Genomic DNA, 27105 nt, shown 5'->3' on the forward strand with positions numbered 1-27105 from the left:
GGTCTGACCCTGCCGAGTTGGCCCGTTTCCCCGCCCCGTCCGCGATCGTGTTGAGGCGGAGATATCTTTGCGAGCCTGTCTGTAATGATTCTCTACTGCAACCCCGCAACTGCTGAAACTGCCAGATTCACATGACTAGCCGGGGGTTTCTGAACTTGTTGCATTCTGTCTTTCAACCCGGAACTTCTCATTCATTATCCCAGTGGGTTCCCAGATGTCTAGGCGTCTGCGAGCCGGTTTAGCCGTCTTGCTCCCCGATAACTAATCTGCGCCCCGCCTATCTTAGGTAGTTTGTCGGACTTCCGTTTGGCCTGTCATAGGCAGCTAACTTATTAAGTATGTACATACCTAGGTAGTTTGCAGTAGCTCCTCAATAACTACCCACGAGACCTGTTGAAGACTTAGGTCGGACTCAACAGCGAGCAGGATCACGTAACGTTTCTGTATCATATGCTGTCAAAAGCAACCAACCAGTAACTAGATTATTGATTCATAGTAGACAGTCACAACTATCGAATCAATTGTTTATAAGTGCCACTACACATCCGCGCCGTGATCACAGTGCCAGTGACTTTAGTATCCCGTCTTTCTTGGTAGTTTCTCGGAAGAGAAAGAGGGTAGATATAGTTAACGATAGGAACGATAAAATAATCAAGAGGAGAGAATAAAAACGTTAATAATTCCAAGTCAACCAGGCTGACCGGTTATTGTACGGAGTAGCCAGATGCGTTGCCCTAGGCAACCCGGCCAAACTGACGTAAATAAGCGTGGCGCGTAAATGGGACTGCCCCATGCAATACATGCAATACCGACAGGCCACAGCCCACTACAAAGGCGCATAACTGTTTATGTAGTGCTTGATAACTGCATACAACGCGACCGACAAGAACAGCCTACATCGTTACATTCATCATGGAAGCTTCTTTTAGGGCCAGCAGGCTTCCTGGCCCCTCGGCTGGCCTCTCTGAGCTGAGCGAGTCGCAGCATAATGCCCGTAGCCAGTCAGGCATTCCCGCTCCTGGCGGTAGCGGTATCAAGAAAGGCTTGAAGCGCGAGATTCCTCAGCCCGCTGCTCAACCAGAACCGAAGCGAAAACTCCTATCCGACCGCGCCGCCGAATACCCGCCCAAGGCCCCTCACAGCTATGCAACGAGAGCAAACGTCGTCAAGGGCCATGCGCTTACGAGCGCCTCCCACCGACAGAATCCTGGCCAAGCGTCTTTGGGCAGCTTTGCGAAGAGCTTCGGCCCGGGAAGAGAACGACCATCGGCAAAGACGAGCATTCGCCCCCCAACTGCGCGACCAAAGAGCTGCGTTCCGCCACGGCCTAAAACCTCCCACGGGGAGCGTCTTGACCAAACAGTCACAAATGGTATGATGAGCCCCAAGGCTGGGCATCTTTTCAAAATTAACTGGTCTTGCAGTCTGGGACGTCGATGATCGCGTTGGAGACATGGAGTCTCAGTTTGAACAATTGAAGGATATCGTCAATACGACACTTACGCAGAAGAAGGGACATGATGATGCTCTCGAATTGGCAAAGACCCGCGGTAGGTTGCGGTAATTGACTTCCTTTGCAGCTGCTAACTATCTCAGTGGCCGAACTCGAGGACGATCGCCGGAAACTGGCTGAGCGCAGCGAATCTTTGCGCATTGAGCTCGACAGTGCTAGAGAACAAGGCCACTCCTTGCGACGCCAAATTGACGACGCCCAATGGAAGAACCAACGAGAGGTCGATCACCTAAATCGCGACCATTCCCGCACAATAGACGATCTGAATCGCCAGCACCATGTTGCTGTTGACGATCTTCAGCGAAAGTTAGATCTGCTAAGAGACCAAGAGAAGAAGCAACAGCAAGAATGCATCCAATCAATGATGCGGCAACACGAAAAATCCCTCGAGGACGAACGCCAACGCAAAGACTGTGAGATACAAGAACTGCGATCGCGCATGGGAAACGAAGCCCAGGATATGAACTCGAGCATACAACGCAAGGAGCGCGAGTTGCAAGACTTGCGCGCCGAAAACGAGCACCTTCGCAGCGAGATTGAACGCCAAAAAGGTCTCAATGGCAGCCTTCAATCCAGCTTATCAGAACTATCTGCCGCCAACATGACGCTAGAGGCCAAGCTTAATTCTGTTCGATCGCAAGTGGAATTCCTCGAGTCTGGTAGCAAGGCTCAGTCGGACGCCTTTGCCAACATGGAAGCCAGGCTCCAGGAAGCCCTTCGACTAGCCGAGGAAGCGAGGAATAAGCTTATCAAAGAAGAGACTGAGAGACGTGTCTTGTTCAACAAATATCAGGAACTCAAGGGCAATATTCGCGTCATGTGCCGAGTACGTCCGCCTCTGAGCGCCCCTGAGGAGGATCGCGCTGGTATGACTTTTCCAGACGAGAAGACGTCCGCAGAAATTGTCCTTGCAGGCCCCGAGGAGCGTAGCAGTCTGGGCGTGGTCTCGCGGAAACACTACCCCTTTGAATTTGACCGCGTCTTCATGCCACAGTCGCAAAATGAAGAAATTTTTGGCGAAATTTCACAGCTTGTCCAGAGCGCGTTGGATGGCTATAATGTCTGCATATTCTGTTATGGCCAGACTGGTTCTGGCAAGACGCACACAATGTCTTCCAACGACGGCATGATTCCTCGCGCAACACACATGATTTACGACACGATTACGAAACTAAAGGAAAAGTCCTGGGAGTACACCATGGAAGGCTGTTTTGTCGAAGTATACAATGAGGAATTAAATGACCTGCTCGTAGCCAACGAGCGCAACCCCAAAAGGCTTGAAATCCGCCACGACGAAGCGCGCAAGCAAACCAGCATCACCAACTGCACAACAGTCACATTAAATTCCCCCGATGTTGTCGAGACGATGCTGAGCGAGGCCCAAAAGAATCGGTCGGTGGCGGCGACCAAGGCCAATGAGCGCTCGTCCCGATCGCACAGCATCTTCATTCTCAAGCTCGTGGGCAAGAACTTGGCCACGGGGGAGCAGTGTGAGGGCACGCTGAACCTGGTGGACCTGGCTGGTTCGGAGCGCCTCAAGCACTCGCAGGCTGAGGGCGACCGCATGAAGGAGACGCAAAACATCAACAGGAGCCTCAGCTGTCTAGGCGATGTGATTGAGGCGCTCGGTCGCGGGTCCGGCCACATTCCGTACCGCAACTCGAAGCTGACGCACCTCCTTCAGTACAGTCTAGGGGGGAACAGCAAGACTCTCATGTTTGTCATGGTGTCGCCGTTGGAGACTCATCTCAAGGAGACGCTGACAAGTCTACGATTCGCAACCAAGGTGCACAACACACATATTGGCACTGCGAAATCAACTAAGAAGATCAAGGGAGGCGACTAGCACGCCTCCATTCTTCTAGACTGACCTTGGCTTACTGCATCATGTTGGTTACAAAGATACTGGTGATACTTTTGGGCGAAAAAATATACCTTGGGAAGCGGGTTGATTTTGGGTTGGCGCGGCTCTTTTTTTGGTCATGGAGCTTATATATATATTTGTCAATATTATCCACCGTGCATTCAATACTGGACTATATTTGATTGTATTCGGTCATTTTATTATTGAAGCGTACCCAATATTTCTTTTTGTCACTGGCAGTGTGTTGTTGTATTAGTTACAGCCCCGAGGCTGACGAATGATGATTGGCGGGGCTGTTTTTGTTAGCGCTCGCCTCGACAACTTCAACTCCCATCTACACGAGACATTCCAAACTCAAGCCAACAAAGGCAAGAGCGTCCAATGTGTCCATTTTGTGTTGACACACGGTAAAAATCCGATAAATAACATGCGGGCACCCCGATTGCCCCGACTGCGACCGTGAGACTTGATCGTTCAGTATATTTCTCTCCGACATCACAAGAGCTTAGCCGCCGACCGTTCCCGCCGACTCCCTATTCAAACTGCTCATATTTTTGCTGCGGCAACAGGCCAACACTTGCGACTCGACATGACGAAAAACGTAGTTGGCCTGGAAGGCTCAATATGGTCACCCTTTAAGCAACGACCCCGCAACGGTGCGCCCTCCAAACCGTCCACGGTCCACGACAGCTCGCGATCACGCTCTGTCCCACCGCCCGCGCCGCCGTCCACGACCCTTCCGATGCCCAACAGCACGCCGCTCGGCACCCGCACGTCCACCACGCTCGCCGCCGTCTTGACGCCGCCCCAGGCCCTGCACCGGTTCGAGCAGGCGTGCCAGCGGCTCCGCTGGAAGTTCCTCGACCTCGAGGCCGCGTACAAGCGGGCGCTGGCACCCGCGGCGTGGACGTTTACCCCCGACGACGCGGAGCGCAACTTCAAGGTTGACTTTTACGAGTTTTACGCGTGGATCGAGCAGGCGATTGTGCTGCTGCTGCTCGTCTGTGCCGTCAGCATCCCGCGGGAACGCACCGGCGGCACGCACGCCTACCACCACAACGTGCTGCGCGCCCTCGACGAGCACACGAACCCGCTGCACGAGGTCCTCGGCAAGGGCGACGTGAACCAGGCCCTGTGGAAGGCCAAGGAGCTGCGGAACCGGTGGAAGGACGCCGCCGAGGGGCGCGAGACGCCCCCGCTCAAAATGTACGACTTGGCCTGGATCGTGGGCGAGGTGCTGCGCGGGCTGGAAAACGGCTACACGGTTGCGACGAGTATGGTTGCCGCAGAGGAGATTGTCGTGGACGACGCGCAGGATGGTGGCGAGGGATGGGATTGGATGGTTGAAGCGATGGACTGGGAAGCATAGCCACGACTACGTTGTCAGTTTTTATTATTATTTGGTAAATCAATAAGATGCATCTCAACGACGAATTATGCATTGATAAGCTGTTGTCTCGTAGCTCTGTGCAACTCTCTTCCTACCAGCTTTGTGCTATGGTCTAGGCGAAATAGAAGCTACGTGTGGTTTCGGTTAAAAAGGCTGTAGAGAGTAATTCGATTAATTGTCGTAGCTCTGTGTTTTTTGGCGGTGAATCTCATGTTTCCTGCCAACCCCATCCTCGTCATCTTCTCTCTTCTCTATCATTAGTCTATATTCTCAGCATCGCTATATGCTCGCCGGCATCAGTTTTAGTGCTCATGTCATCAGGCAACAATCGCTTAGACTCTATACTACTATCGTTCAAATGCAGCCAAATTTTCCCATATATTTGTTACCATCAAGATGGTTCCGCAATCATTTGTCCAAACTGGGAGGGGAAAGAGTGATGAAATTGCCGTTTCTGCAGCACACGTCCTGCGTAAAGTAGTAGGAGCGAGTTCATTTGCAGCTGGGCTGCTTCAGAGAACTCGGTGGGTTGGTCCCGAAGAAGCGCCTCCAGTTTCCTTCTGCCGCCGAACTTCTTCGCCATTTCGTGTCTCGAGTATGACAGGCCCGACTGACCAAGATGGCGAAGCCGATTGGAATTGAGCGTGACGCCTTTTTGTCTGTCTTCAGCAGTGACGGCTATTCAATAATTGACCCTGCTCAGTGCGTGTCGTCGCTGCCGATTTCGGGTGGACTGCGTGATCCATCACGTCGAAGGGGCATTTCCATCAGCGGGATATTTTCAGCCTCCAAATGCGCATATCCCAGCTTCGTTTGCTTGCGTCTCTTTGCCACACGTCGTCCGCCCACGACCAGCAACGCCACAAGCATGCAAAACCCCAAGATTGTCACCCACTTTCTCCAGGACTTGAAGAGGTGTGGGTATACGGCCATGAACGCTGCGGCAGCCAGCTGCAGGACGTTCTTGCCCCCGCGGTCATTCGGGAAAAGTCCCTTCCTCACAAGTCCTTTAAACGCTGGACCCTGCGGTCCCGCGACGAACCGCTTCAGCCCTACCCACGGAACCTTGCGCTGGCGCGGGTCATCCTGACTATATTCGTCGTCTCCCCAGATCCCGTCAAAGTAGAAAAAGGACGTCAAGTTGGATGTTGCAGGGTCGGATGCCGATGGAGATAGGCGCGTAAGGCGGGAGCTGTCGGGATCGAGGTGGAAAAAGTATGCCGATGCAACAGGATCCCAAAGAATACCCTTGTCGCAGTAGTCAAAGAGAATCGAGTCATGCTCTTGTTCGCTATGCGCAGCATCAGTCAGTACTTGGTAGGAAATGGACCATGTAGCGCCAAGGCAACGAACCCAGAAGCAGGATAATTGGCATGTGAGCCAAGTGCACTATATACGTATGGCTGGATGTTACTTTTTAGCGCCAACGGTTTGAAACTTGGACTACTGCGTGGTGAAGACGTACCCGGCCATCCTCGAGTGTGATGCGGTCATCATGCCAACTGTAGGCGGCGCCATCTGAATGCTGACTATAATAGATGCCAGTGGGCTGACCAGCGCGGAAACGGACCATATTGTGCTCCCTACATGATGCTTGGTTAGGAAATGCGGCCGACAAGGAATTGGGTTCGACGCACCAGTCTCCGATATGACTCCCAAAATGCACACCACCCTGAGTTCCAATGAAGCTGCCAAGAGGCTCCTTGACTTGCGTCATGTTTGCCCCTTGATCAAAAGAGTAAAAGTAAAAGTAGAAGGCGTCCACATCCTCCGAGTTCCTTTCCACGACAATCACTACAGAAGCCGTTGCGTTCTGTAGCTTGCCATTGGCGTCTGGGGTTTCACCGCACAGCCACTCGGGCATCTTGTTTACATCATCTTTCGAGGTAAGGGCTACTTTTTTCTTTCCAAATACATTCAACTGCTCAAGATTATCCAGGCTGACTGATACAGGATTTGCGACTGGTTCTTCATTGACCATGGGCGTGGTGTGTTGCAGGTGTTTGCTCAGGTCAGACGGCCGAAATGGATCTTGGGAGTGAAGCCAGACCAAAGGAGCTATAGAAGGAGGGCCAAGTTAGCTCCGAGAACATGGGAATCTGTAAGAGTGCTTCCGATTCAAGGAGACCGTACCGTAGTCAACCACATAGCCTGGCACAACAGGGTCCTCACCAGCTAATATTAACGAGGATGTGAGTGAAGCGCTTGAGATGAATAAAATTAAGAAAGAGAAAATCGAAGATGTTGGTATTCGCACAATCGATGCCTTGCGGCTGGAATAGAGAAGGGCGTATTTGCCTGGGATCGAAAGCAGATGCATTTCGTCTCGCAAAAGACTGCTCTTGGCTCGTTCAACGTGCGGGTGGCACGTTGTGTCTTGAGGAAAGAACCCAAAGTTGAATGTCACACGACTATCTTCGCACTCCTGAACGCCACCCACAATCTTTGACGATAAGATCCATACCATTCTATTGATAATGAGGGTGGCGGTACCCAAACACAATGGAATGCATGTTACCGTGTGGCTCGACGGAAGAACAAAGCTCGGCGTAAGCGTGATGACGGCTGGTGTGTTTGTTCCCGCTGTGGATCTAAGAGGGTGTTTAAGCCTCATTCTCTCATGCATTCTCTTTGACGGCTTGAGCCGAGAGGCTGCTTGCATAAAAGGCATAGTCTCACGCGCTGCGGGTTTTGCGGTCAGCGCATCTTCTCGCCCAGCGCCGAGATGCGACAGGCATCTGGTCCGACTCGCTGACTGCATACTGCACCACAGATGGGTATCTTGGGGTCTTCGGGTGCAAAATTGCAAAGGCGGGCGCGTGAGAGAGGTAGAAGAGGAGAGAGGGGGGGGGTCAAGCCATGCCACCACCAGCGCTACATCGAGGCCTTGTAGCCTTCTAGGCAGCGTCATAGTACTCATTGAATCACGGGCTGGCCATGCCGTAAATTGCCTTCGACGAGGTTATACATACTGTCGAGAGCTAACATACTGTCGAGAGCTAACATACTGTCGAGAGCTAAGGGGAGTTTGTTTTCTTCTCCCGCGGGCGTTGCAGGTGGAGACTTGGTGTCTTTGTTCTGAATAATGAATGGGACTCGACAGCCTCGTTTCTGTTGTTCGGGAAGCTGCTTATTATTATCCGGATTGACCAGCAAAACAACGCGTGGATCACAGACTTTGGAGGCGGCTACACTGAGGGCTGGGCCGACAAGGAGGTGGCCGATACTGTCCAAGGAGACCTGATGGGTATAGCCAAGATTCGAAAGCTTCTATTTTCCTTCCGAAAGCTAAGCAACGGTAATAAAGCGTTTTCTAGCATATACAAGATGCCCAGCTCACTTGCTCCAAGGCGGAAAGAGACGATCCAAAACATATCTCGCCGTCCGCGCCGCGACATCATCCACCGCTAGCTGGTTAAACGTAGTCGCATCATGGAACAAAAAGTCATCCGGCGCCTCACACGCGATCCCATCGCGCTCTGCCTGTCCCTCGGGTATGTCCACCGCACGCGCAAAGCACGGCTCCCGCGCATTGGTAAACGGCAGTGACGCATTCGCCGTCGGCGCGCCGTTGCCCACAGCGTCACGGGCGCCGCTGTGCCTCATTTCCACATTCATCATCAGCGCCGCCATCCCGTCCGCCGTCGACGCCAGCTGCGCGCCCATCCGCTTCGGATACGGCGCAAAGGCGACATTTGCCGCGCCCTTCTCCGGGCGCACGTCATTCGGCAGGGCCGCCAGCAAGTCTTGCATGGCCGTGTCGCTCGTGGGTACGTCAGCTGTGGTCAGCACGTGCTCATTGTCCACGCCGTCTGGCTTAGATCGCGACGTATTCTGCCACGCCGCCAGTTGCAGCTCGACCTGCTCGTTCCAGCGATGTGTCAGGGCTACGGCGTTGCGCATGTGTTCCGCCCTCGTGTGAGGATACGTTGGGGCCGGGCGTGTCTGCCATACGGGTGCCAGGGTCATGTCGAACAGCTTCGGTATGAGTATGCGAAATGTCTCCAAGGCTCGCTCGTCAACATTCTTCGGTGCGCTCGGGGCCATTAGTCTCTTCATGTCAGACAGGTCCATGCCGGTCCAGAAATTGGAAAATGCAATCGACCTCGGATTGAGAGCTTTGAGATAGAGGAGCTCCGCCTGCTGAAAAATGTGCTGCACCATGCCGTCCAACAGATCATTCGCCGTCACGATAGGTAGCGCGGCAAGGTTCCATACCTCCCACGTTCCAAAGGTGAATATCCAAATGGTGCTCCGCGACTGCTTCCTCTCTGGCGGTACGGAAAGAAATTCGCGTACTTGCGCGGTGAGGTCAGGCGTCGTGGGAACTGGGTATTGCGATTTGATAAAGTCGTAATCCGAGGCCGGCGATTGCAGCAGATCCGCGCCTTCAACAGACTGCAGGAACTCGTCCGTGGACGTTTTGTATAGATGGTTCGATGCCAATCCGGGTTGCGCATCTGCCGATGGTACGAGAGAGCGATATGACGTGCAGCCAAGCTGTGCGGGATTAGTCCTGTTCTGTGAATTGCGCGGAGCTTCGTACCTCTTTGCAGAGCTGCAGGGTCCATGACGATCGACGCGGATCTGAAGCGGACACTGCGCTCCCCATTACATCTTGCGATCCAAAAACGACAACACGCATGTCCTCTGTCGATCTTGTGATGGACGGGTCTATCCGCCCACTCCATAACAGCAAGGGCCCGTATCCGTCGCGAAACAGCGACGTCGGCGCAAACGCGGCCAGGGAGTAGACAAGGATGAAGCAGATTGCAACTTGGGCCGCGAGGCGTGCGCGCAAGACCCTATGCGACGCGAAGCGCAGCAGAGCGCCAAGATGCCCCCCAGCGCAAGTCATGGAGCAGGTGTGTAGCAATTTCTGGCAAACTCAGGTTAACTGGTTACGAGCCGCAAAGCCATTGCTTTCGCCAAACCTTGGTCGCGTGCGGCCGCAGAGGTCCGGCTGGCGAGCCAATGCTGGCAGTGTTCAACCCCTATTATCCTGCAATCTCTTGAACCTTGGCTCGAACGACAATAAAAAGAATTCTCGTGTCGTGTGAGTCGTGTCGTTTGAGGTGCCCAGATTCGCTGGATGACCAATGGACTTGTCGAGGACGGGCAATGGAACTGCGCTCGCCAATGACGTGGATCAAAACGCAGCACGCGACCAGCCCGTTGTATTTAAACAAGTCTTTTCCCACCAGCTTGATTTATCAGTGGGGGTAAAGAGCGTTAAAGTTCTGATTCTGTTACTACGCAACAGCGTGACGCAAGCACAGACTCCTCTGTGGGCGCTGGGGACCAGTCTGCGCGGATAACGGCATCGCTGCCTCCCTGGTCTCGGTGGCAATCAAGGGGTCACCAAAGTAGAGCTGGAAGTGCGCACGCAAGCTCTTGGCCAGCCGTGGCGCCAGCGACGGGGTTGTTTTTGAGACTGCCGATCCATAACTCACACTTCGTGGGGCAGACTAGAGTCAATCTTGCGCATCAGGTCCTTGAACCTGACAGAGAGTAGCGGCAGATAAAACGTCCTCGTCCTCAATTACAGTCTGTATCAAGGTGACCAAAAATGCTGGGAAAAAAAACCACATCTGCAGGAGCTGTCATGTCTCGGCCGCCGACCCGCATCCTCATGAAGACAGCGCCCGGCACCGATACGGCGCCGTGTTGGTGGTGCCACAAGCGCCATGGCGTACGCTAGGGGCGAGCTGGTAGGAAGCCGCGTACGTATTCCAATCGTTCAAGTCACGGCTGTAGTATCGGCATCTGCACTCCGGGTGGCTGTCAAGAGGAATCAGCCGCGCGCACAGCTCCGTCAAGTATGAATTCGTCATGCATTTATACTTTATATCATCAGCCATTACTCTTCATTTGTCAAATCGTCAACCATCATATCTTCCCGTCAGTCGTCACCCGTCAGTCGTTAGTGTCATGTCATCATGCCAGAAATACTCTCTACAGAGCCGGTCCCGTTTCGAATCCATCACACCCGCCAAACATAGTGCCCTGCATCACGCACTTAGCCGCTCAACTTGAAACCGGTCTTGCGCAGCTTCTGAAAGACGCCATCCGGGTCGTACGCGGCCGAGACCGCGGCCAGCAGCGCCGTATTCTCGGCGCCGTAGTGCGGAAACGGCTGCTCGTCGCGCCAGGCGTAGTTAAGGTAGATCCACGGGACGTAGGTGCCCAAGTCGCGCTGCTTTTTGTTGACCGTGTGCATAAACGCCTGCGCGACGGGCAGCAGGGCCGCCTGGTGCGCCTCGGTGTCGACAGTGATGGAAAAGAGCCAGTTGAGCTTGGGCCCGTCGGCCACGACGGCTTCCAGGCCGAGCACGTTGCCACCGCGCGCGGCCGCGTGCCGGACAAGGCTGGGCGTCAGCGGCTGCAGGGAGATGAGAGTGCTAAACGTCGCGCCGGGCGCAGCCGCCTGCAGCTTGGGGATGAGCGCGTGGTGCAGCTCGTCAATGGCGGCGAGCGACTTGAAGGTGTGCTTGGCCGTGGCGGTGAACCAATTCGCACTACAGACGTTAGGTTTGTCTTGGAAAGGAGCTGCTCTGCGCTTACTATTGGCCGAGAGGTGTAGGACCGGTGAATTGCGGAATGATGTCCTTTTCCGGGCCAGAGGTCAAGGTACTGCCAAGGTTGGGGATGGAGAGATACTCGTTGAAAGCAGTGCTGTTTGCCTCGCCGTTGGCGTTGGTGAGAATGGAGCGGAGAGTAAAGCCATCCTTGTTGTCCCAGAGCAAAGCGAGAATATTTTGGTTCGGTGAGCTGTCTTCCGTGTTGTTGACAAAGTTGAGGTAAGCATTAAAGACGGCATCACGTTCACCGAGCTCGTACTGCGTGAAGCCGCCCCAAAGCTGGTTGCCAGGCAGGGTGACTGTCTCATTAGCTGCTGGTCGTTTCATACAGGAGGTCAGACGCACTATGGTCGATACGCGTCACGAAGCCTAGGTTGCCGGAGCCGCCCTTTTGCGCCTTCCAAAGATCTGCATTCTTCTTGGCATTGGCATTAACGACAGTCCCATTGGCCAGGACGATTTCCCAATTGGCAACATTGTCGCAAGAGAACCCGTGTCCGTTGCTATGAAAGGAATACTACCGACGGTCAGTGAGCCAACGCGCGACGCCGAGAGAGCAAGTACATACGCCAGCGCCCGTGGTGAAGCCGCCAACACCAACCACAGAGGTGCGCGCGCCGACCACCGTCACATTATGCGGATGGAGCGTCTCGTAGACGGATCCCCATCGCGCGCCGGGCTGCGTCGCCGCGAGTCCCGTCTCTTCATTATACCTAGTCGCATTCATGTGGCTAAAGTCTACCGTGATGCCGTTCTTGACGCCGCTCGCGCCCTTCCACGCCGAGTGGCCGCCTGCGCGGATTCCAAACGGACACTGGCGGCGACTAATGGTGCGCGCGACGGCCTGCACGTCTGCCGTCGAAGCGGGCAGCACCATGCACCAGGCGCGTTGGGCGGCGTTGGCCGAGTAGTAGGACGCTATTTGCGCGTCGTAGACGGCGCTGCCGGGCAGAAAGACCTTGCTGCGGAGCAAGGGCTCGGCGGCGAGGTCGGCGCACTGCACGTGGTGAGTTTTTGGTTGCGGATGGCGAGGGAATGTCTACGTACACATCGGGGGCCGGGGGTGGCAAAGACTGTAAACGACAGTGCCGCTATCGACGCAGCTGCTGAGACTTTCATGATGAGACGGTTTCGAAACTGTAATTCGGCTGTTAAAAGTCTGTGGCTTTCCGTCTGAGGAGCGGGGATCGTCAGCGGCCCGTCGCGGGGTTCCCGCCAGCTTTATACAGCGTCATCTTGACCGCCAGACCTGACAAGATGAGGGAATTCCTTCTCGGCGGGTATAAAGGAACTCGTTCTGGCTAGTGGTACAGGAGCATAATAGTGGCCGAATTCGCAAGTTTTTCGACCCAGTTCATGGGCTAGAAGCGCATATTTGCAGCTGCTATGTGCTGGCGAGCAAGGTGGTGGGTGGTGGGGTTGGAGGCGCAGTGGATGGCCGATGGATGAGACGAGTCAAGACGAAGATGATGGGGTTTGAGGTTGACTCGACAAGACTTGGCAGCTGTATACTGGTAGATTTCCCTGCCCAATAGTCTGGCGCAAGGACGACCTGGGATATGTTCATTGTACGAAGTAGATCCAGCTTCCCGGGTTGAGGTTGAGTGTTGCAGATGGCTGGCGCCATGGTTTGTCGAGATGGACCTTGTCCGTCGGAAATGAACCCACGGGGGCTAAGAGGGGGTATTGCATACTTAGGTAGGTACAGTGGGGGTAGTGGGTAGGCACCAGGGGGTGTTGGCACATGGTCAGATGACCACGCGTATTTAGGCGGGCGGTGACACGAGGTGATTTTAGCATCCTACATCATCACGGACAGGATGGATCGTGATCTTCAGGCACCCGATTTTGGCCATGTGGCTTCATGCTTTCGAGAAGCAGCGGATCACTTTGATCTTGCTGCGAACTTGCCCGCCGTAGACGGTGGTCGCCAGATACTAGAGCGGATGGACGCGATTATGCAAAGCCTCGTTGTTTTACAGGAAACCACTCGGCAGGGGTTCACAGAAATACGAACAAGACTCGATGCGATGGACCAGAGAATTACAGTTATGTAAATTTATGAATATATATAACTACTCTATTACTACTCTATTACTAGAGCAATGCTAATCGGAGTTTTCTTGGGGATAGGAATAAAAATTTTACAGCGCGGACCCCTTGCTAACTGAATCACGCCTTTGCACACCAAATGAGCAGCCAGCACGGCAGTGGTGGAACCTCACACCACACCCTTTGTCCCATACCCCGGTTCGCCGCAAGACAAGGGGATATAATAGGGTTTGGAAATGGGATAACATCTCGTTTAATACTTGCTCCGTCGTCCTGTGGAATCGGGCCGGAAATGGCTACTGGGTTGTCAGCGCCCAAACATCAACGCGCTTTGTTCTCCTTGCTAATCTGGTATAAGAAATCGCAGCTGCCCCTTTGATGGCTTCTCGGGTCCCGGCAGTGGCTCTCCTTCCCGCCCCAACTAGCTTCAACATCCCAGATCGCCTCCCGCCCGCTCCTCGATCGCGTCGATTTTTTGCTTCTCTTCGAGCCAGTTGGAACAACTCGGCGACGCCCTTCCTCGAGGGCCGCTTTCTTCTAGGACATGGGCGTCTCGCGGCGCCATGGCCTCTTTTCCCGTCGTCAACGGCGTCACCGTGTTGATGCGGCCGCCCGACGGCGTCACGCCCGACTTTGACCACCCGCAGCAAAACCACCGGCTGCAACATTTCTTGGCCTTTGGCATCGGCGGGCCGCTGGCGCTCGCTTTCTTGTGCCAGAGGATCTACACCAAACTGTACCTCTCCAAGGGGCTCCAGATGGACGATGGTACGCTCGCACGACCGATGGTATCGAGACGTCGCTGACGAGACCTAGCATTCATGTTTCTGGGATGGATCATGTCCTTGGCCACGCAAGCCCTTCTCACCTGTAAGCCGTCCACCCTTTCACAATTGGCCATTCTGACTTGGCAGACTCCATTCTAGAGGGCGGCATGTGCGCGCACGCCTGGGAGATGCCCCTCGAGAGGTTTGAACGATATTCCATTGTGCGTTCATCAAATCCGCCTTACAGCGCCCAACTAACCTCTCCAGTTCGTCTTTGTCGCCGCTCCAGTGTACCAATTGTGCAACGGCTTCACCAAGCTCTCCCTGCTGTGCATCTACCTGCAGCTGTCGCCACAAGGCCGGTTCCGCATCGCGACCTGGGTGAGCATCGTCATCGTCACAGCATATACAGCCGTCATCACCTTGTTGATGCTCTTCCACTGCAATCCTGTGCGCAAGGCATTTGACGTGCGGATCCAGACTGGCGGGTGCCTCGATGCGGGCATCCTCTACATGGCGACAGCCGTGTCCAACATCATCACCGACGTGATGCTGTTCCTGCTGCCGACGCCCATGGTGCTGCGTTTAGCCATGGACCGCGCGCAAAAGGTGGGCGCGATTGCCATTTTTGCCATTGCCTCGGCCACGGTCGCGACGTCGATTGTGCGGCTCGTCTATCTTCCCGCAACGCTTCGAAGCACGGATCCGTCGTGGGATGCCGCGCCGGCCAATGTGTGGACGTACGTATACCTGAAATCGGCTACAAGCATGTCTCTGACAATCGCAGATTCGTCGAGGGCAACCTGTTTGTCATTTGCGGCAGCATGCCGACGGCGCGACGCTTCGCGCGGCACCTGTTCCCAGGGCTGTTTGGGACCAACTCGCCAGCAGCATCCAAAGACTCGGGCAAGAGCACCCTTGTGACGTGGGGCGGCAGTCGCACGCGCAAGCACCGGCGCTACTCGCAGTTTGAGGACGCCAGCGAGATGGAGCTCTTTGCGATCGGAGGCGCGGACACCAGCAAGGCAGAGCAAGGCGTCGACGGCACCGACAGCGCAGGAACAGAGGCGGATCAGGAGAGGGGAGAGGGAAACGACAGAAGCACAAATAGTGTAGTTACAGAAATCATACCGAAACAGGCGGTGCTAGATAGAGATAGAGTGGTTGATGAGGACAAGCCATGACAGATTTTTGCATGGGAGTGGCCACGGCTTGATTCTGTAGGATTTTCACCTTGTTATGTTGCATTTCTAGATACCCCGACGATAAAGCTACGCTGACGTTCTGAGTGCTTTGACTTACATAGCACATGATGCTTGAGTAACGTGGCATTGTTCTAAGACAAATCTAGGACGTGTGCCCCCCTGCGGATCTGAACCGGTCAGACAACATCACTGGGATCTCTCAGCCAATCTGTCAATGTTTCATTATCCTTCCCAACCGCAATATCCATGGCCCGATATGCGATGCAGCGGTACATGTGTGAGAGTGCCCCCAGTTAGGCGAAGCCGAGTGCGCCAACCCAGTTACGGGCGGGCGAAGTCCCAACCGTGGCTGATCACGCATGCCAAGGCTCGTACTTTTTACACAACGAATGAGTACTGAAAAATTGCAGATGTCGTTTCGATCCCAACAGTATCCTTTGTAACGATGTCGGGGCGGCGGGGTACTCTTTGCCGTAAACGGCTCTCGGTCGCTATTAGGCCGGGAACAGCGATTGAGGCGAATATTGCCACCACTAGCAGTCCGCAACAGGGGTCCAGAATCTCGAACTTGATCGACATGGAAGAGGTTGACGCCACGTGAAAAAAATCTGCTGCGTCGGCTCTGCGGACTGGGCACCGGGTGTCGCCGGTACTGTGGCTGCAAGTAACGTTGTAAACAACTTGTAGGCGACACCGACGCGGCTAACTTGGCACAGTGAATACGCGCCAATATCGAAGTGTGTGCGTCCAGTAGATGTGCCGCCACGGTGGTACCATCTCTATCAGCTGTCAGTCATTAATATGCCTGGTCTTTCTCCGAGGACTAAGGAGTTGTGTATACTGCAACGAAGCCATCAATGGCCCGCGCAGAAGTTGCGCCAAACCTGGCAACATAACATCTACAGGATCTACAGGGTAACGGAGGTCGGGCCAATACACGGGCAGAACCCGGGGGATTGTGTAATAGGAACTGCCTCCTCGCGTGCCACGGCGCGCGCTAGAAGCCGTCTGGTGAGCGACCTAGCACAACCCAAGCCACCTGAAAGCAGCCTCAACAGAAGCAAACGGAGCTCTTACCAGGCTGTGGAAAATCGTGGCATGCACCGCAAAAGTCCTAGCACCCCCCGTACCAGGCTCCCAGCGGAGTGCCCGGGTCGGGTGGATATGACGTCCTTTGTGTGCAGCGTCGGAGAGGCCGGAGTGGACGTTGGTGTGGGAAGGCGTTTCTTCGAACCTAGATTCTAGAACGTCCCGTCCAATGAGCGGGTAACGGATGATCAACGGTCAGCACCCGGTGGTATTTCGGGTAAAACGCTGGTGACGAGAGGAAGACCAAATCAAGTTTAAAGAAAGAGATGGTAACTATGTGATGTCACAGGGCATTCGTAGTGCGGGGTATTGTGACGCATTGGAAGATTTGAGCGTTGAGACGATTTGCCTTGGAATTGCCTGGGGACAGGGAAAAGAGCGCATGGAATGCAGGGGATTGAGATGGGGGGGATGGGGGGTTGATGGGGCGCAAAGCCCCCCTGCGAGTATCGCCGGCAGCAAGCTGAGGGCCTTGTCAATTGGCCCAGCATGCCGGGGGCCGTGAGACCTGCTTTCCCAGTAGGTAGGTACTCCGTATTAGTTAATTCGTACATACTCGATACATTAGTTAGTATGATTCGCCCGACATGCTCCGCCTCAAGCATTCAACCAATCCGACTCAAAGTCGTACAAGGGAAAACGCGACAGAATATCCAAGTGCTGATAGGTTAGCCCCACTCACACCAGCCGCTGCAACTCGCGAGTGGCTTTTCTCCAGTGTGAGAGCTGGAGCCCCGGACACACCAAAAACCCCGTGGGCAAGCGCTGCACACCCTTTGTACTCCATACCAAGGTACCTTAACTAGTAGGTTCCGACCAAAAGAACAAGGCTCTTTTTCGCTGCAGAAACTGAAGAGACTAATGAAAAGAACTAGTAACTAAAAAAAGCTCTGCAAACAGACACGGAATGCTCCACTCTCTGTTCAATAATATAACCCAGGGTTTGTCACTCACTCTTCTCGCTTGTTGCTCGCTTCAGTTTCAACACCGAAAGCCGTCGACGCGCCAGCCTTCCCACAGCCACTGTCAATCCGCCACCTCAACACAAACCACCACCAATCCCTTCGTCCGTCTAAAACCCGCTCCGTTGCCAAACCACATCATTTTGCATTCCTTCTCAGCTCTCAATTCACCATCACCAACGTCCCAAACTCGCCCTTTTTTTTTCCCCGGGGTTCCGCAGCCGCCATGGCGATCCGTGACCGTGTCCGTCGCGCGCTCCGCAAGTCCGAAGCCTCCGACACCATCTCCCAGTCCGAATCCAACACCACCACCACCACCGCAACCACCAGCCAGAGCTCCTCCTCCCACGACGGGCCCCAGCTCGAAAAGACATCGTCCCGTCTCGCCCGCGTCCTCACCTTTGGCTCCTCGGCCGACAGCAAGGACAAGGAAAAGGAGCGCGCCGAGAAGCGCGAACGCAAGGCCGCCGCCGCCCAGGGCAGCCGTCGCCGCACGCACCCCCGCGACCGTCCGCTCACCACGCAGAACATCCGCCACCAGAAGATGCTCTCCCACTTCAGCATGACGTTTGGCGCCTCCGACCCGACACAGATTGAGACAATGAGCTTCGTCGGCGTCAGTCCCTGCTGCACGCGCCGCGGCTCCCTCGACCTCGATCCCGTCAGCCGCGGCAGCACCACCCCTTCTTCCAACGCCTCCTCGGCCACCGACTCGTCACGGGAAGAGTAATTAGTCCCTGCAAGGCGCAACGACCATTATTCTGGTGCCGCTTTCGGTATAATTGCCTCGAACAGCGCGCGACGAGTCACCTTGACCGCGTCGACCAACACCATACAGATACACGGGCTGTATTTCTCGCATTTACACCATTTTCTTGTCCATACATTCTGCTTGGTACAGCAGACCACACATATATATGCTAGTTTTTTTTTTTTTTCGTCGGGGGATTTTCCGACTTGCTTTTACTCCGGATACGACACTGCGATACTGATTGGAAGCGCTCCGATCGGTGCCAATAGAACAGGCCAACGGGAATTGTTTCATGGTTTTTTTGCTTCATAATCTGTCATGATTTGTCATGATCTATATAGGCGTTTATGCATAGAGCGATACTTGGGTAGACTGCCCCGTGCAGCAAAATACACAGCCCCGCGGCATTCATAATTTTTTGTTCTTTTCGTTCTTTTTGTTCGTGGCTGCCTCCTGGTTTTGTGTAGTACAAGAATTCAACAACAGAAGCCACGTATGTAGCGGCCGTCTTCACATCGGAAATCGCATCGGCCAGCTCTACCTTGGGTAGCACCAGCGGCGTTGCATGGCAGATTGTGCCGCACAACCATCATTCCCCCAATGATCAAGACAGTTTCCATCGTACCAGCGAAATTGGCAACAGTTGGCCGAGCCATCGTGCTCCAGCCTCTCAAACTGCGACTACATGTACTACGTCAAATGTGGCAACTGATAAATTACGAAATCCTTCATGCGCTAAAATAGACACTGGAAGGTTCCGTACTCAAAAAGCGTTGCCTGGGAGTCACTCTTGTCTCGTACTCGCCGCCCGAGGGCCGCGAGCATCCAGCTCAAGATCAGCACACCAAGGCCCCAAAGGGCTGCGTGATCGAGCGTGGCCAAAGACGACAGACTACGGCGGAAGAGAAGCACGCGTCACTGTCAACGGACCTACCTGTTGATTTCAAAGCTCTGAGACACAGCAAGCTGGTCAAGCAGTCGGCCTCACGCCGAGGGGTTGGCTGCCTCTCAGGAGGCGGGCACTCTGTCGCCAAAGTGGAAATGGCTTTCGGAACCCGCAACGAAGTATCGTGAGGCCCTTGGGTCCGGTCATCAACACCGCGTGGGCGATGTTTCGTGTCGTCCACGCAGCCGTCATGGAGGCTTCGAAAGGGAGAAATCCGTCGCGCGGCCTTGAGTCGTGGCGCTAACCTAGGCGGGTCCTAGCCCTAATCATCTCAACCAGCCACCCGGCTGCAGCCGAGTAACGTTAGGTACGTACCTACCTCTTGTAACTGGCGTTTGGTCGCAGGGTGCGACGAGTTTGCCAGTATCATCTCCGGATTAATTAACTGCACTGGTCGCATCATATTGCATCATCTGCCGCTGCAAATTGCACCGGCATTGGTATCAATTCGTAGCTCATCTTAAATTCAATAAAAATCCCGCAAACCCAACAATGCTGTACTGATACTTCGTATATGAATGTTTATGCTTTTTCTGGTACGGCATCTCTCGCCTGTCCGGCAGTGCCAACCCCTACAAAGAGCCAACCTATTGCCAGCTGTCCAGATTCTGAATCACACAGCCGACCTGGCCTTCTGCGCGCTTCACCAACTGCCCGAGCGTGTAGACGGCCTCGCCAGCTTCACCCAGCGCCGCGGCCACAGCAGCTGCCTTGCCAGCGTCCACTGCAATCACCATGCCAATGCCGCTGTTGAACGTGCGGCACATCTCCACCGGCGCCACGTTGCCGGCTGTCTTGAGCCACTGGAACACGGCAGGCATCTGCCATGAGCCATAGTGGAGCTCAGCCGTGAGCGACGCTGGCAGCATGCGCGGGACGTTTTCGAGGAGGCCGCCGCCGGTAATGTGCGCCAGCCCCTTGATGTCCTTGAGAATTGGCAGCAGCGTCTTGACGTAAATGCGCGTCGGCGTCAGCAGAGACTCGCCGACACTCTTGCCCTGGTCCCAGGGGGCGGCATCCGTGTAGCCAAGACCGGCGCTCTTCACAATGCGGCGCACGAGAGAGAAGCCGTTGGAGTGGACGCCGTTGGAGCCGAGACCGAGAAGAACATCGCCTTCCACCATGGCCGCTAGCTTGGGGAGCCGGGCGTCCTCGGTGACGGCGCCGACAGCACACCCGGCGGCATCGTAGTCTTCACCCTGGTACATGCCGGGCATCTCCGCCGTCTCTCCGCCGACCAGAGCACAGTCGGCCTGTCGGCAGCCGTCGGCGACGCCCTCGACGAAAGCGGCGGCCGAGGCAAGATCCAGCTTGCTGCAGCCATAGTAGTCCAGGAACATGAGAGGCGTGGCACCCTGAACAATGAGATCGTTGACATTCATGGCGACCAGGTCAATACCGACAGTGTCGTGCTTCTTCATATCTTGGGCAATCATCAGCTTGGTACCGACGCCATCAATGGCGCCGACAATAACAGGCGCGTTGGGGTAGCCTGCAGCAGACAGATCAACCTCGCCGCCGAATCCACCAATTTCGGCATCCGCACCAGGGCGCTTGGTGCTGGCCACTGCCTTTTTGATCTTTTCGACGAAATCGTTGCCAGCCTGAATATCCACGCCCGCCTGCGCATAGGTCATGGATTCCTTGCTGGCAGCGCGGAAAGCACGGTGAGCAATGTCCTTGCGGAAGAACATGCCCTCAAACTGGATGACATTGGCCGCCAGAGCCGCGTACGAGGCGTCGACGGCACTGCGCAGAGAGTCTCCGACAGAGTTGATGGCAATGACACGACCGCCCGAGGTCTGGAGCTGCTCGCCGTCGAGCTTTGTGCCAGCGTGGAAGATGGTACTGCCAGCAGGAGGCTCTGTGACGGTCATGCGAGTGCCCTTGGCGTATGGTCCAGGGTAGCCTCCGGAAGCGAGGACTACGGTGGCGCTAAATTTGTTCTCAATGGTAATGTTGCAGTTGTCCAGGTAGCCGCCCGTGCAGGCAAGCATAATCTCGGCAAGATCAGTCTCGGCAGAGAGTAGAGGAAGAACAGTCTGAGTCTCGGGGTCGCCAAAGCGAACGTTGTACTCGAGCGTCTTGGGTCCGGTGGCGGTAATCATCAGACCAGTAAAGAGAACACCCCGGAATGGCTGCTTCTCTCTGCGCATGCCCAAGATTGTGGGCTCGAGAATCTCTTTTTCTATACGCTCCACGAGCTCCTTGGTGGCAATGTTGGTAGGAGCGTAGCAACCCATGCCGCCCGTGTTGGGACCGAGGTCGCCGTCAAAGATACGCTTGTGGTCTTGCGCCAGAGGCAGGGAACGGATGGAGTAGCCATCGCAGAACGTAAGAACGCTGAGCTCGTCTCCGAGCAGGAGCTCCTCAATGACAACTTCACTTCCGGCAGACCCAAACTCCTTGTCAACCATGATCTGCTTGAGCGCAGCTTTGGCCTCATCCTTGGTCTGCGGGATGATGACCCCCTTGCCGGCAGCAAGACCGGTAGCCTTGATCACAACATCGTGCTGGATACCGTCAATGTAGGCAACGGCCTTTTCAAAGTCGGAAAAGTTCTCATATGCAGCAGTGGGAATGTTGTACTTTTTCATAAAGTCCTTCGAGTACGTCTTGCTACCCTCGAGGCGTGCAGCCTCCTTAGAGGGACCGAAGCAAGGGATACCCGCGGCGCGGAAGAAGCCCTCGATGCCATCGACCAGAGGAGCCTCGGGACCGGGGACCACAAGGTTGACACCATTCGACTGCGCAAATTTGACAAGTGCGGGGAAGTCATCGGCAGAAACTGAGGTCACATTCGAGACTTTGGGGCAAGAAGCAGTGCCGCCGTTGCCAGGAACAGCAAAAATGGACTCGACACGGGAGGATTGGCTGAGCTTCCAGGCCAGAGCATGCTCACGGCCTCCGTTTCCGATGAGTAGAATACAAAGTTTCGACATTGTGAAGCCGTTTATTGGTATGACAGTCCTCATGCGACATTTCCGTCGTCGTGAAATGCCTTTCATGTAAAAGACCCTGTCGAAAGCGGGACGGCAGCAGAATCAATATTGATCTAACCATATATAGACTAGCGCAAGATTCTACATTTTCTCGCTACATCTGCTCCGTTGCCCTCAAAGCCCTCACGTGCGCTATCACGTGAGCCACAAAATTCAGCACCTGTAACGCCGTGCCCTACCCAAGTCCCCACAGGCCCGAAAAATCCATCGTTAAGCGAGTGCCCCCAGTGCGCCGTCTACTCTCTTCTTCCCTTCCCAAGCGAAGCATCACTGACAACCCTTCTCGATCATCCACGTTGCCCATCATGTCGCTCGTGACGGGAGAGAAGTCGAACTTCCAGTTCGTAAGTTCATCCATTCGAAATGCCTACAGCACTACAGTCTGCCACGCCGACCCAAACATTTGCTCGTTGCCGACTTTGTCAAGCCGATGAATATTCGAGAACCGATACAGAGGAGGAGGCAACAATTCGGCTCCGACCATGGCAACGACAAGCAATGCATTGGACAGCTGGCAGACTGTCCCCGGGCCGATTCACTGTGCAGTCAATGCTAACAGCTTCTAGATTCTGCGTCTGTTAAACACCAACGTCGATGGAAAACAGAAGGTTATGTTCGCCCTCACCAAGATCAAGGGTGTCGGTCGTCGTTACTCCAACCTTGTCTGCAAGAAGGCCGATGTCGACCTGAACAAGCGGTATGCTCCAATTCCCAGTCTATCCTCGTGTCCCCACGAGCCTCTCACCTCGACACAATCTAACATAATACAGCGCCGGTGAGCTCACCTCGGAGGAGCTCGAACGCATTGTCACCATCATCCAGAACCCCACCCAGTACAAGATCCCCAGCTGGTTCCTCAACAGACAACGCGACATTGTCGACGGCAAGGACTCGCATATTCTCGCGAACGGTGTCGACTCAAAGCTCCGTGACGATCTGGAGCGTCTCAAGAAGATCCGTGCCCACCGCGGTCTTCGTCACTACTGGGGCCTCCGCGTCCGTGGTCAGCACACCAAGACGACCGGCCGCCGTGGCCGCACCGTCGGTGTCTCCAAGAAGAAGGGTGGTTAGTGGTTGCGCGCAATTGTGGCGTTGTGGAACGAAAAGATTTCAGCTACGTTTTTGGGTGGGATTGGCGTGACGGCTGGTTTCTCCTTTCAAAACTCTCCAGAGAGTTTGTGCTTTCCTGCATATGCGGCATTGGGTGCTGCAACTCCAGATCAGAGTCATGAAAATAAAATAACATTAAACCACCTGGCTGTCTAACAATGCGTTACTTCTCATGTGAATCTAAACTTGGTCATGTTCTTGCTGCCCTTCACCATAATGCTTGATCTCTTAAATTGCACCACGAGCGGCTCAAAATTCGACTCGACATCAATCATATATTCATTTATCGTAGGCTTCATTTTAGCTTCATTGGCTTGCAGCATCTACTCCTCATGCGTCACCGCCATGTCCAACACCTCAACTCGACCCTGTCCCTTGGTCTCGTTGCCAATAAAGTCGCTTAGTGGCTTGAACGCACCTGGCTCGACAAAGCCAACCACCTCCCAGTCGGAGCCCACAACGTCCTGCGTCTCGACCTGTTCGATGTAACTCAGAATCTTGTCCTTGACCGTGCCCTTTTGGTGCTCGCCATCTTCCTTGGCAACATGCTTGGCGGCCTGCTTCAGCACGCTGGTGCCGCAGCTGATGCGCAGACGCATGCGCGCGCGCGCCACCGGAATCGGCTGGTGCGCGATCAGCGCCTTCATGGCCTCAAGCGCCTGGCTCTTGGCGCTCTTAGTTGTCGAGACGCCCGTCCAGCTGTGCTCCTTGGGGGGCGGCTTGGCCTCGCTGTCCTCACCCGTCGCCGGCGTGCCCGCCACGCCTCCCTTGTCCGCCGCGCTCCCCTTGTCCGCCGCCTTGTCCTTGGTGTCTGTTGTATGCGCCTGCGAGCTGAGCATGTCCAGTGCTTTTTCAATCATGCCCGACGTGTACACTCTCTTGGTGCGCGGGTCGACCAGCTTGCTCGCCACAATGCTAATCACTTCGTTGTTGATGCGCTCGAGCTGCGCCGCCCGCTCCTTTTCGCCCACCTGTTGCTCGCCCTTCTTCAAGATCTCGAGGATGATTTCGTTGGTCGTCATCTTCTTACCAAAGGCCTTTTTCCAGGTCCTCCTTAGGCGCCGTCTGGCCCTTGGAGACGTTGAGGAAGACGTTGGGGATCTGCAGCACGTTGTCGAGATCCGTCTCGATGCCGGAGCGCCACTCAAGAACTTTGTTCTTGTAACAGGCGATTTCAAAGCGCTTCTTGCCTTTTTTTAAGCGCACCAGCGACACGTTGGTCAACTTGATCTGGTTCGACGGCTGGTTGATGCGCGACATGGTGTCGATGTAGTGTTGGGGTTGGAGAAAGACAAATAGCAGCCAAATTCTAAATTTGAGGTATATCTCTTTCCAACAAGATTGAAATGATATATATAAGGGTGAAAAATGTGCGAGTGCGTCAGGCAGGTTTTGGGCTCGTCCAACTACGACCCCGCCATTGCTGTCGCGTGAAATCTTTACTGCCCCGCCTTCCTGGACTGGCTCGCCTGTGAAAGGTTGAGTCACCAATTCTTTGAGTCACTCGTGCCTTGCATAAAGCTGACTGCAAACCTCTCTGGCGAGGCTTAAATATCCTCTTTGACAGCAAGATATTTTACAAATCAATTACGTCCTAGAGCCATGGCTGCAGCAGACGCCACCGCCCTACCCGAAGAGCTCTCCGCCCCTCAGCAGGCCAAGCAGGACATCAACCCGTGGTCTGTGTCGGGCGAGGTGGGCGAGGATGGCAAGGTCAAGGCGATTGACTACCGCAAGCTGATTGACGAGTTTGGGACGTCTGAGATTGATGATAAGCTGCTGGAACGCTTCGAGCAAGTGACGGGCCAGAAGCCGCACCGTTTTATGCGCCGCGGCATCTTTTTCAGCCATCGCGACATGCACGCCATTCTAGATCGCTACGAGAAGGTGAGTTTTATGCGTAAAAGTAGGGTTTCAAGTACTAATTAGTTAGAATGAGCCGTTCTTCATCTATACTGGCCGTGGGCCGAGCAGTGACAGCATGCACATTGGGCACACCCAAGTGTTTGACTTTGTCAAGTTTGTGACCTCACTCAACCTTCCCAGGTTTAGACTGACCTGTATAGGTGGCTTCAAGATGTCTTTGACGCCCCCCTAATTGTCATGTTGACTGATGGTGCGTAGCCTGATGAGCCTGATACTCTGCTGGCGTCAACTAACCGTTGCAGATGAAAAGTACCTGTTCTCGGAAAAGAGAACCGTCGACGAAGTCATTGGCTACTCCAAGCAAAACTGCAAAGACATCATCGCCGCCGGCTTTGACATGAAAAAGACATTCATCTTTTCCGACTTTGAATACGTTGGCGGTGCCTTTTACAAGAACATTGTGCGCTTCGCCAAGCGCGTCAACTTCAACACGGCCAAAGCAGTATTTGGTTTCGACGGAAGGTCAGAAGGTATCACAGTTACCATGCGAAGGAGTTTGCTGACAATCGTAGCTCCAACATTGGCAAGATTCACTTTGCCAGCATCCAAGGCGCGACCGCCTTTGCCGGCTCGTTCCCGCACATCTTTGGCACTGACGAGGCCGCGACGGCCAAAATTCCGTGCCTCATCCCTTGCGCCATCGATCAGGACCCCTACTTCCGGCTGACGCGCGACTGCGCCGCCGGTCTCAAGTACGCCAAGCCGTCGCTGATTCACATGCGATTCCTCGACGCCCTCCAGGGCCCCGGCTCGAAGATGTCGGCCAGTGACGACACGTCGGCCATTTTCCTAAGCGACTCGGCCAAGGCCATCAAGACCAAGATCAACAAGTACGCGTTCTCGGGCGGCAAAGAGACGCTGGAAGAACACAGAGAAAAGGGCGGCAACGCGGACGTGGACGTCTCGTACCAATATCTGCAGTTTTTCATGGAAGACGATGCGGTGGGTTTCAAATTTGCAGCACTACGGCAGCAACTGACAAAATGTAGGAACTGAAGAGAATCAAGGAAGAATACAACAGCGGTAGAATGCTGACAGGAGAGGTACGTCGCTCCATTGCTCACATGCACCAGGCTAACAGCCACACAGCTCAAAGCTATTTGTATCGAGTATCTGCAGAAATACGTCGCCGACTTCCAGGAGCGCCGGACCAAGGCTACTGACGACGTGGTCGCGCAGTTCATGGCGGTGCGGCCGCTCGAATGGAAGGGCAACTCCAAGGTGCCGCGCGCCGACCTCGTCGTACCTGTCACGTCCGCTGGCACCGAAGAAGCGGCAGTGGAGGGCGACGGCAAGTTGACCAAGAACCAGATGAAGAAGCTCCTCAAGGAGCAGCAAATTGCGGCGAAAAAGGCAGAGAAAGAAGCGGCCAAGGCCAAGGCGGGTGCGGCATAATAGTACGAGCATTGAACACTGGGATGCGGTTGCCGATGGTTTCGATGTGCATGGCTATGCAGATTATGTAGACCCATTAGAAAGGTAGGCATACTTGTTTAATTGTTCCTGTTGGCCGACTGGTTATCTCGGGCTGGGCGGATAGCCCATTCGACAGGGCGGCCTGTATCAAATCTGCCCATCCGTAATGCATTCTCAGCCACACAATATGGCGCAGGTGTGAGACAATGCCAGATTTCAGCAGTGACAATCATACGAATGAATAACAGTTGCCGGACTTCGGACCTATCAAGGTACCTAAGGGTGCTACCTATGTAGTGCTATTACGCAACCAGCGACCAACCGGGGTACACTACCTACGCGCGTGAGGCCTGTTTTCTGACAGGGCACTGGACACGTTTTCCGCTCAACATGTAATTTTCCCCTGTCACAACGCTGTCAGGCTGTCAGTACGTGTTAAAAAACATGTATATTTTTTATAAGCCGTGTCAGAGACGTCAACAGCGTTGTGACAGGGGAAAATTATCTGTTAAAAAAACGACCTATCTAGTA

The 27105-nt window shown here is 54.5% G+C and overlaps 11 protein-coding genes across 11 annotated transcripts; 6 read left to right on the top strand and 5 right to left on the bottom strand.

Moving 5' to 3' along the window:
- Positions 1–912: 912 nt before the first annotated feature.
- Positions 913–3359, top strand: CCM_05847 (kinase-like protein KLPA; the record flags this gene model as incomplete). The annotated part of the gene is made up of 3 exons (XM_006670991.1): positions 913–1372; positions 1425–1550; positions 1597–3359. 3 exons carry the CDS (start codon positions 913–915, stop codon positions 3357–3359), a joined length of 2349 nt encoding a protein of 782 aa, XP_006671054.1.
- Positions 3360–3966: 607 nt separating this feature from the next.
- Positions 3967–4746, top strand: CCM_05848 (uncharacterized protein; the record flags this gene model as incomplete). Its single annotated transcript, XM_006670992.1, has 1 exon — positions 3967–4746. One exon carries the CDS (start codon positions 3967–3969, stop codon positions 4744–4746), a length of 780 nt encoding a protein of 259 aa, XP_006671055.1.
- Positions 4747–5466: 720 nt separating this feature from the next.
- CCM_05849 (uncharacterized protein) lies at positions 5467–6748 on the bottom strand (the record flags this gene model as incomplete). The annotated part of the gene is made up of 2 exons (XM_006670993.1): positions 5467–6058; positions 6405–6748. The coding sequence occupies 2 exons, from the start codon at positions 6746–6748 to the stop codon at positions 5467–5469; spliced, it is 936 nt and encodes a 311-aa protein (XP_006671056.1).
- Positions 6749–7955: 1207 nt separating this feature from the next.
- Positions 7956–9625, bottom strand: CCM_05850 (uncharacterized protein; the record flags this gene model as incomplete). The annotated part of the gene is made up of 3 exons (XM_006670994.1): positions 7956–8055; positions 8108–9267; positions 9314–9625. 3 exons carry the CDS (start codon positions 9623–9625, stop codon positions 7956–7958), a joined length of 1572 nt encoding a protein of 523 aa, XP_006671057.1.
- Positions 9626–10786: 1161 nt separating this feature from the next.
- On the bottom strand, positions 10787–12467 carry CCM_05851 (FAD-binding, type 2; the record flags this gene model as incomplete). The annotated part of the gene is made up of 5 exons (XM_006670995.1): positions 10787–11304; positions 11354–11659; positions 11694–11865; positions 11917–12345; positions 12396–12467. The coding sequence occupies 5 exons, from the start codon at positions 12465–12467 to the stop codon at positions 10787–10789; spliced, it is 1497 nt and encodes a 498-aa protein (XP_006671058.1).
- Positions 12468–13168: 701 nt separating this feature from the next.
- Positions 13169–15351, top strand: CCM_05852 (Pth11-like protein; the record flags this gene model as incomplete). Its single annotated transcript, XM_006670996.1, has 7 exons — positions 13169–13401; positions 13499–13751; positions 13826–14168; positions 14217–14270; positions 14315–14388; positions 14435–14907; positions 14955–15351. 7 exons carry the CDS (start codon positions 13169–13171, stop codon positions 15349–15351), a joined length of 1827 nt encoding a protein of 608 aa, XP_006671059.1.
- Positions 15352–17649: 2298 nt separating this feature from the next.
- Positions 17650–18153, top strand: CCM_05853 (uncharacterized protein; the record flags this gene model as incomplete). Its single annotated transcript, XM_006670997.1, has 1 exon — positions 17650–18153. The coding sequence occupies one exon, from the start codon at positions 17650–17652 to the stop codon at positions 18151–18153; it is 504 nt and encodes a 167-aa protein (XP_006671060.1).
- Positions 18154–19707: 1554 nt separating this feature from the next.
- Positions 19708–22062, bottom strand: CCM_05854 (bifunctional purine biosynthetic protein Ade1, putative; the record flags this gene model as incomplete). The annotated part of the gene is made up of 1 exon (XM_006670998.1): positions 19708–22062. The coding sequence occupies one exon, from the start codon at positions 22060–22062 to the stop codon at positions 19708–19710; it is 2355 nt and encodes a 784-aa protein (XP_006671061.1).
- A 365-nt stretch (positions 22063–22427) lies between these two features.
- On the top strand, positions 22428–23193 carry CCM_05855 (40S ribosomal protein S18; the record flags this gene model as incomplete). Its single annotated transcript, XM_006670999.1, has 3 exons — positions 22428–22466; positions 22689–22819; positions 22893–23193. The coding sequence occupies 3 exons, from the start codon at positions 22428–22430 to the stop codon at positions 23191–23193; spliced, it is 471 nt and encodes a 156-aa protein (XP_006671062.1).
- Positions 23194–23555: 362 nt separating this feature from the next.
- On the bottom strand, positions 23556–24492 carry CCM_05856 (UPF0023 family protein; the record flags this gene model as incomplete). The annotated part of the gene is made up of 2 exons (XM_006671000.1): positions 23556–24269; positions 24313–24492. The coding sequence occupies 2 exons, from the start codon at positions 24490–24492 to the stop codon at positions 23556–23558; spliced, it is 894 nt and encodes a 297-aa protein (XP_006671063.1).
- A 342-nt stretch (positions 24493–24834) lies between these two features.
- CCM_05857 (tryptophanyl-tRNA synthetase) lies at positions 24835–26553 on the top strand (the record flags this gene model as incomplete). The annotated part of the gene is made up of 7 exons (XM_006671001.1): positions 24835–25119; positions 25166–25278; positions 25299–25348; positions 25401–25620; positions 25671–26100; positions 26148–26201; positions 26248–26553. The coding sequence occupies 7 exons, from the start codon at positions 24835–24837 to the stop codon at positions 26551–26553; spliced, it is 1458 nt and encodes a 485-aa protein (XP_006671064.1).
- Positions 26554–27105: the final 552 nt, after the last annotated feature.

Source organism: Cordyceps militaris (assembly GCF_000225605.1).
Source record: "Cordyceps militaris CM01 unplaced genomic scaffold CCM_S00004, whole genome shotgun sequence".
Taxonomy (NCBI): Eukaryota; Fungi; Ascomycota; class Sordariomycetes; order Hypocreales; family Cordycipitaceae; genus Cordyceps; species Cordyceps militaris.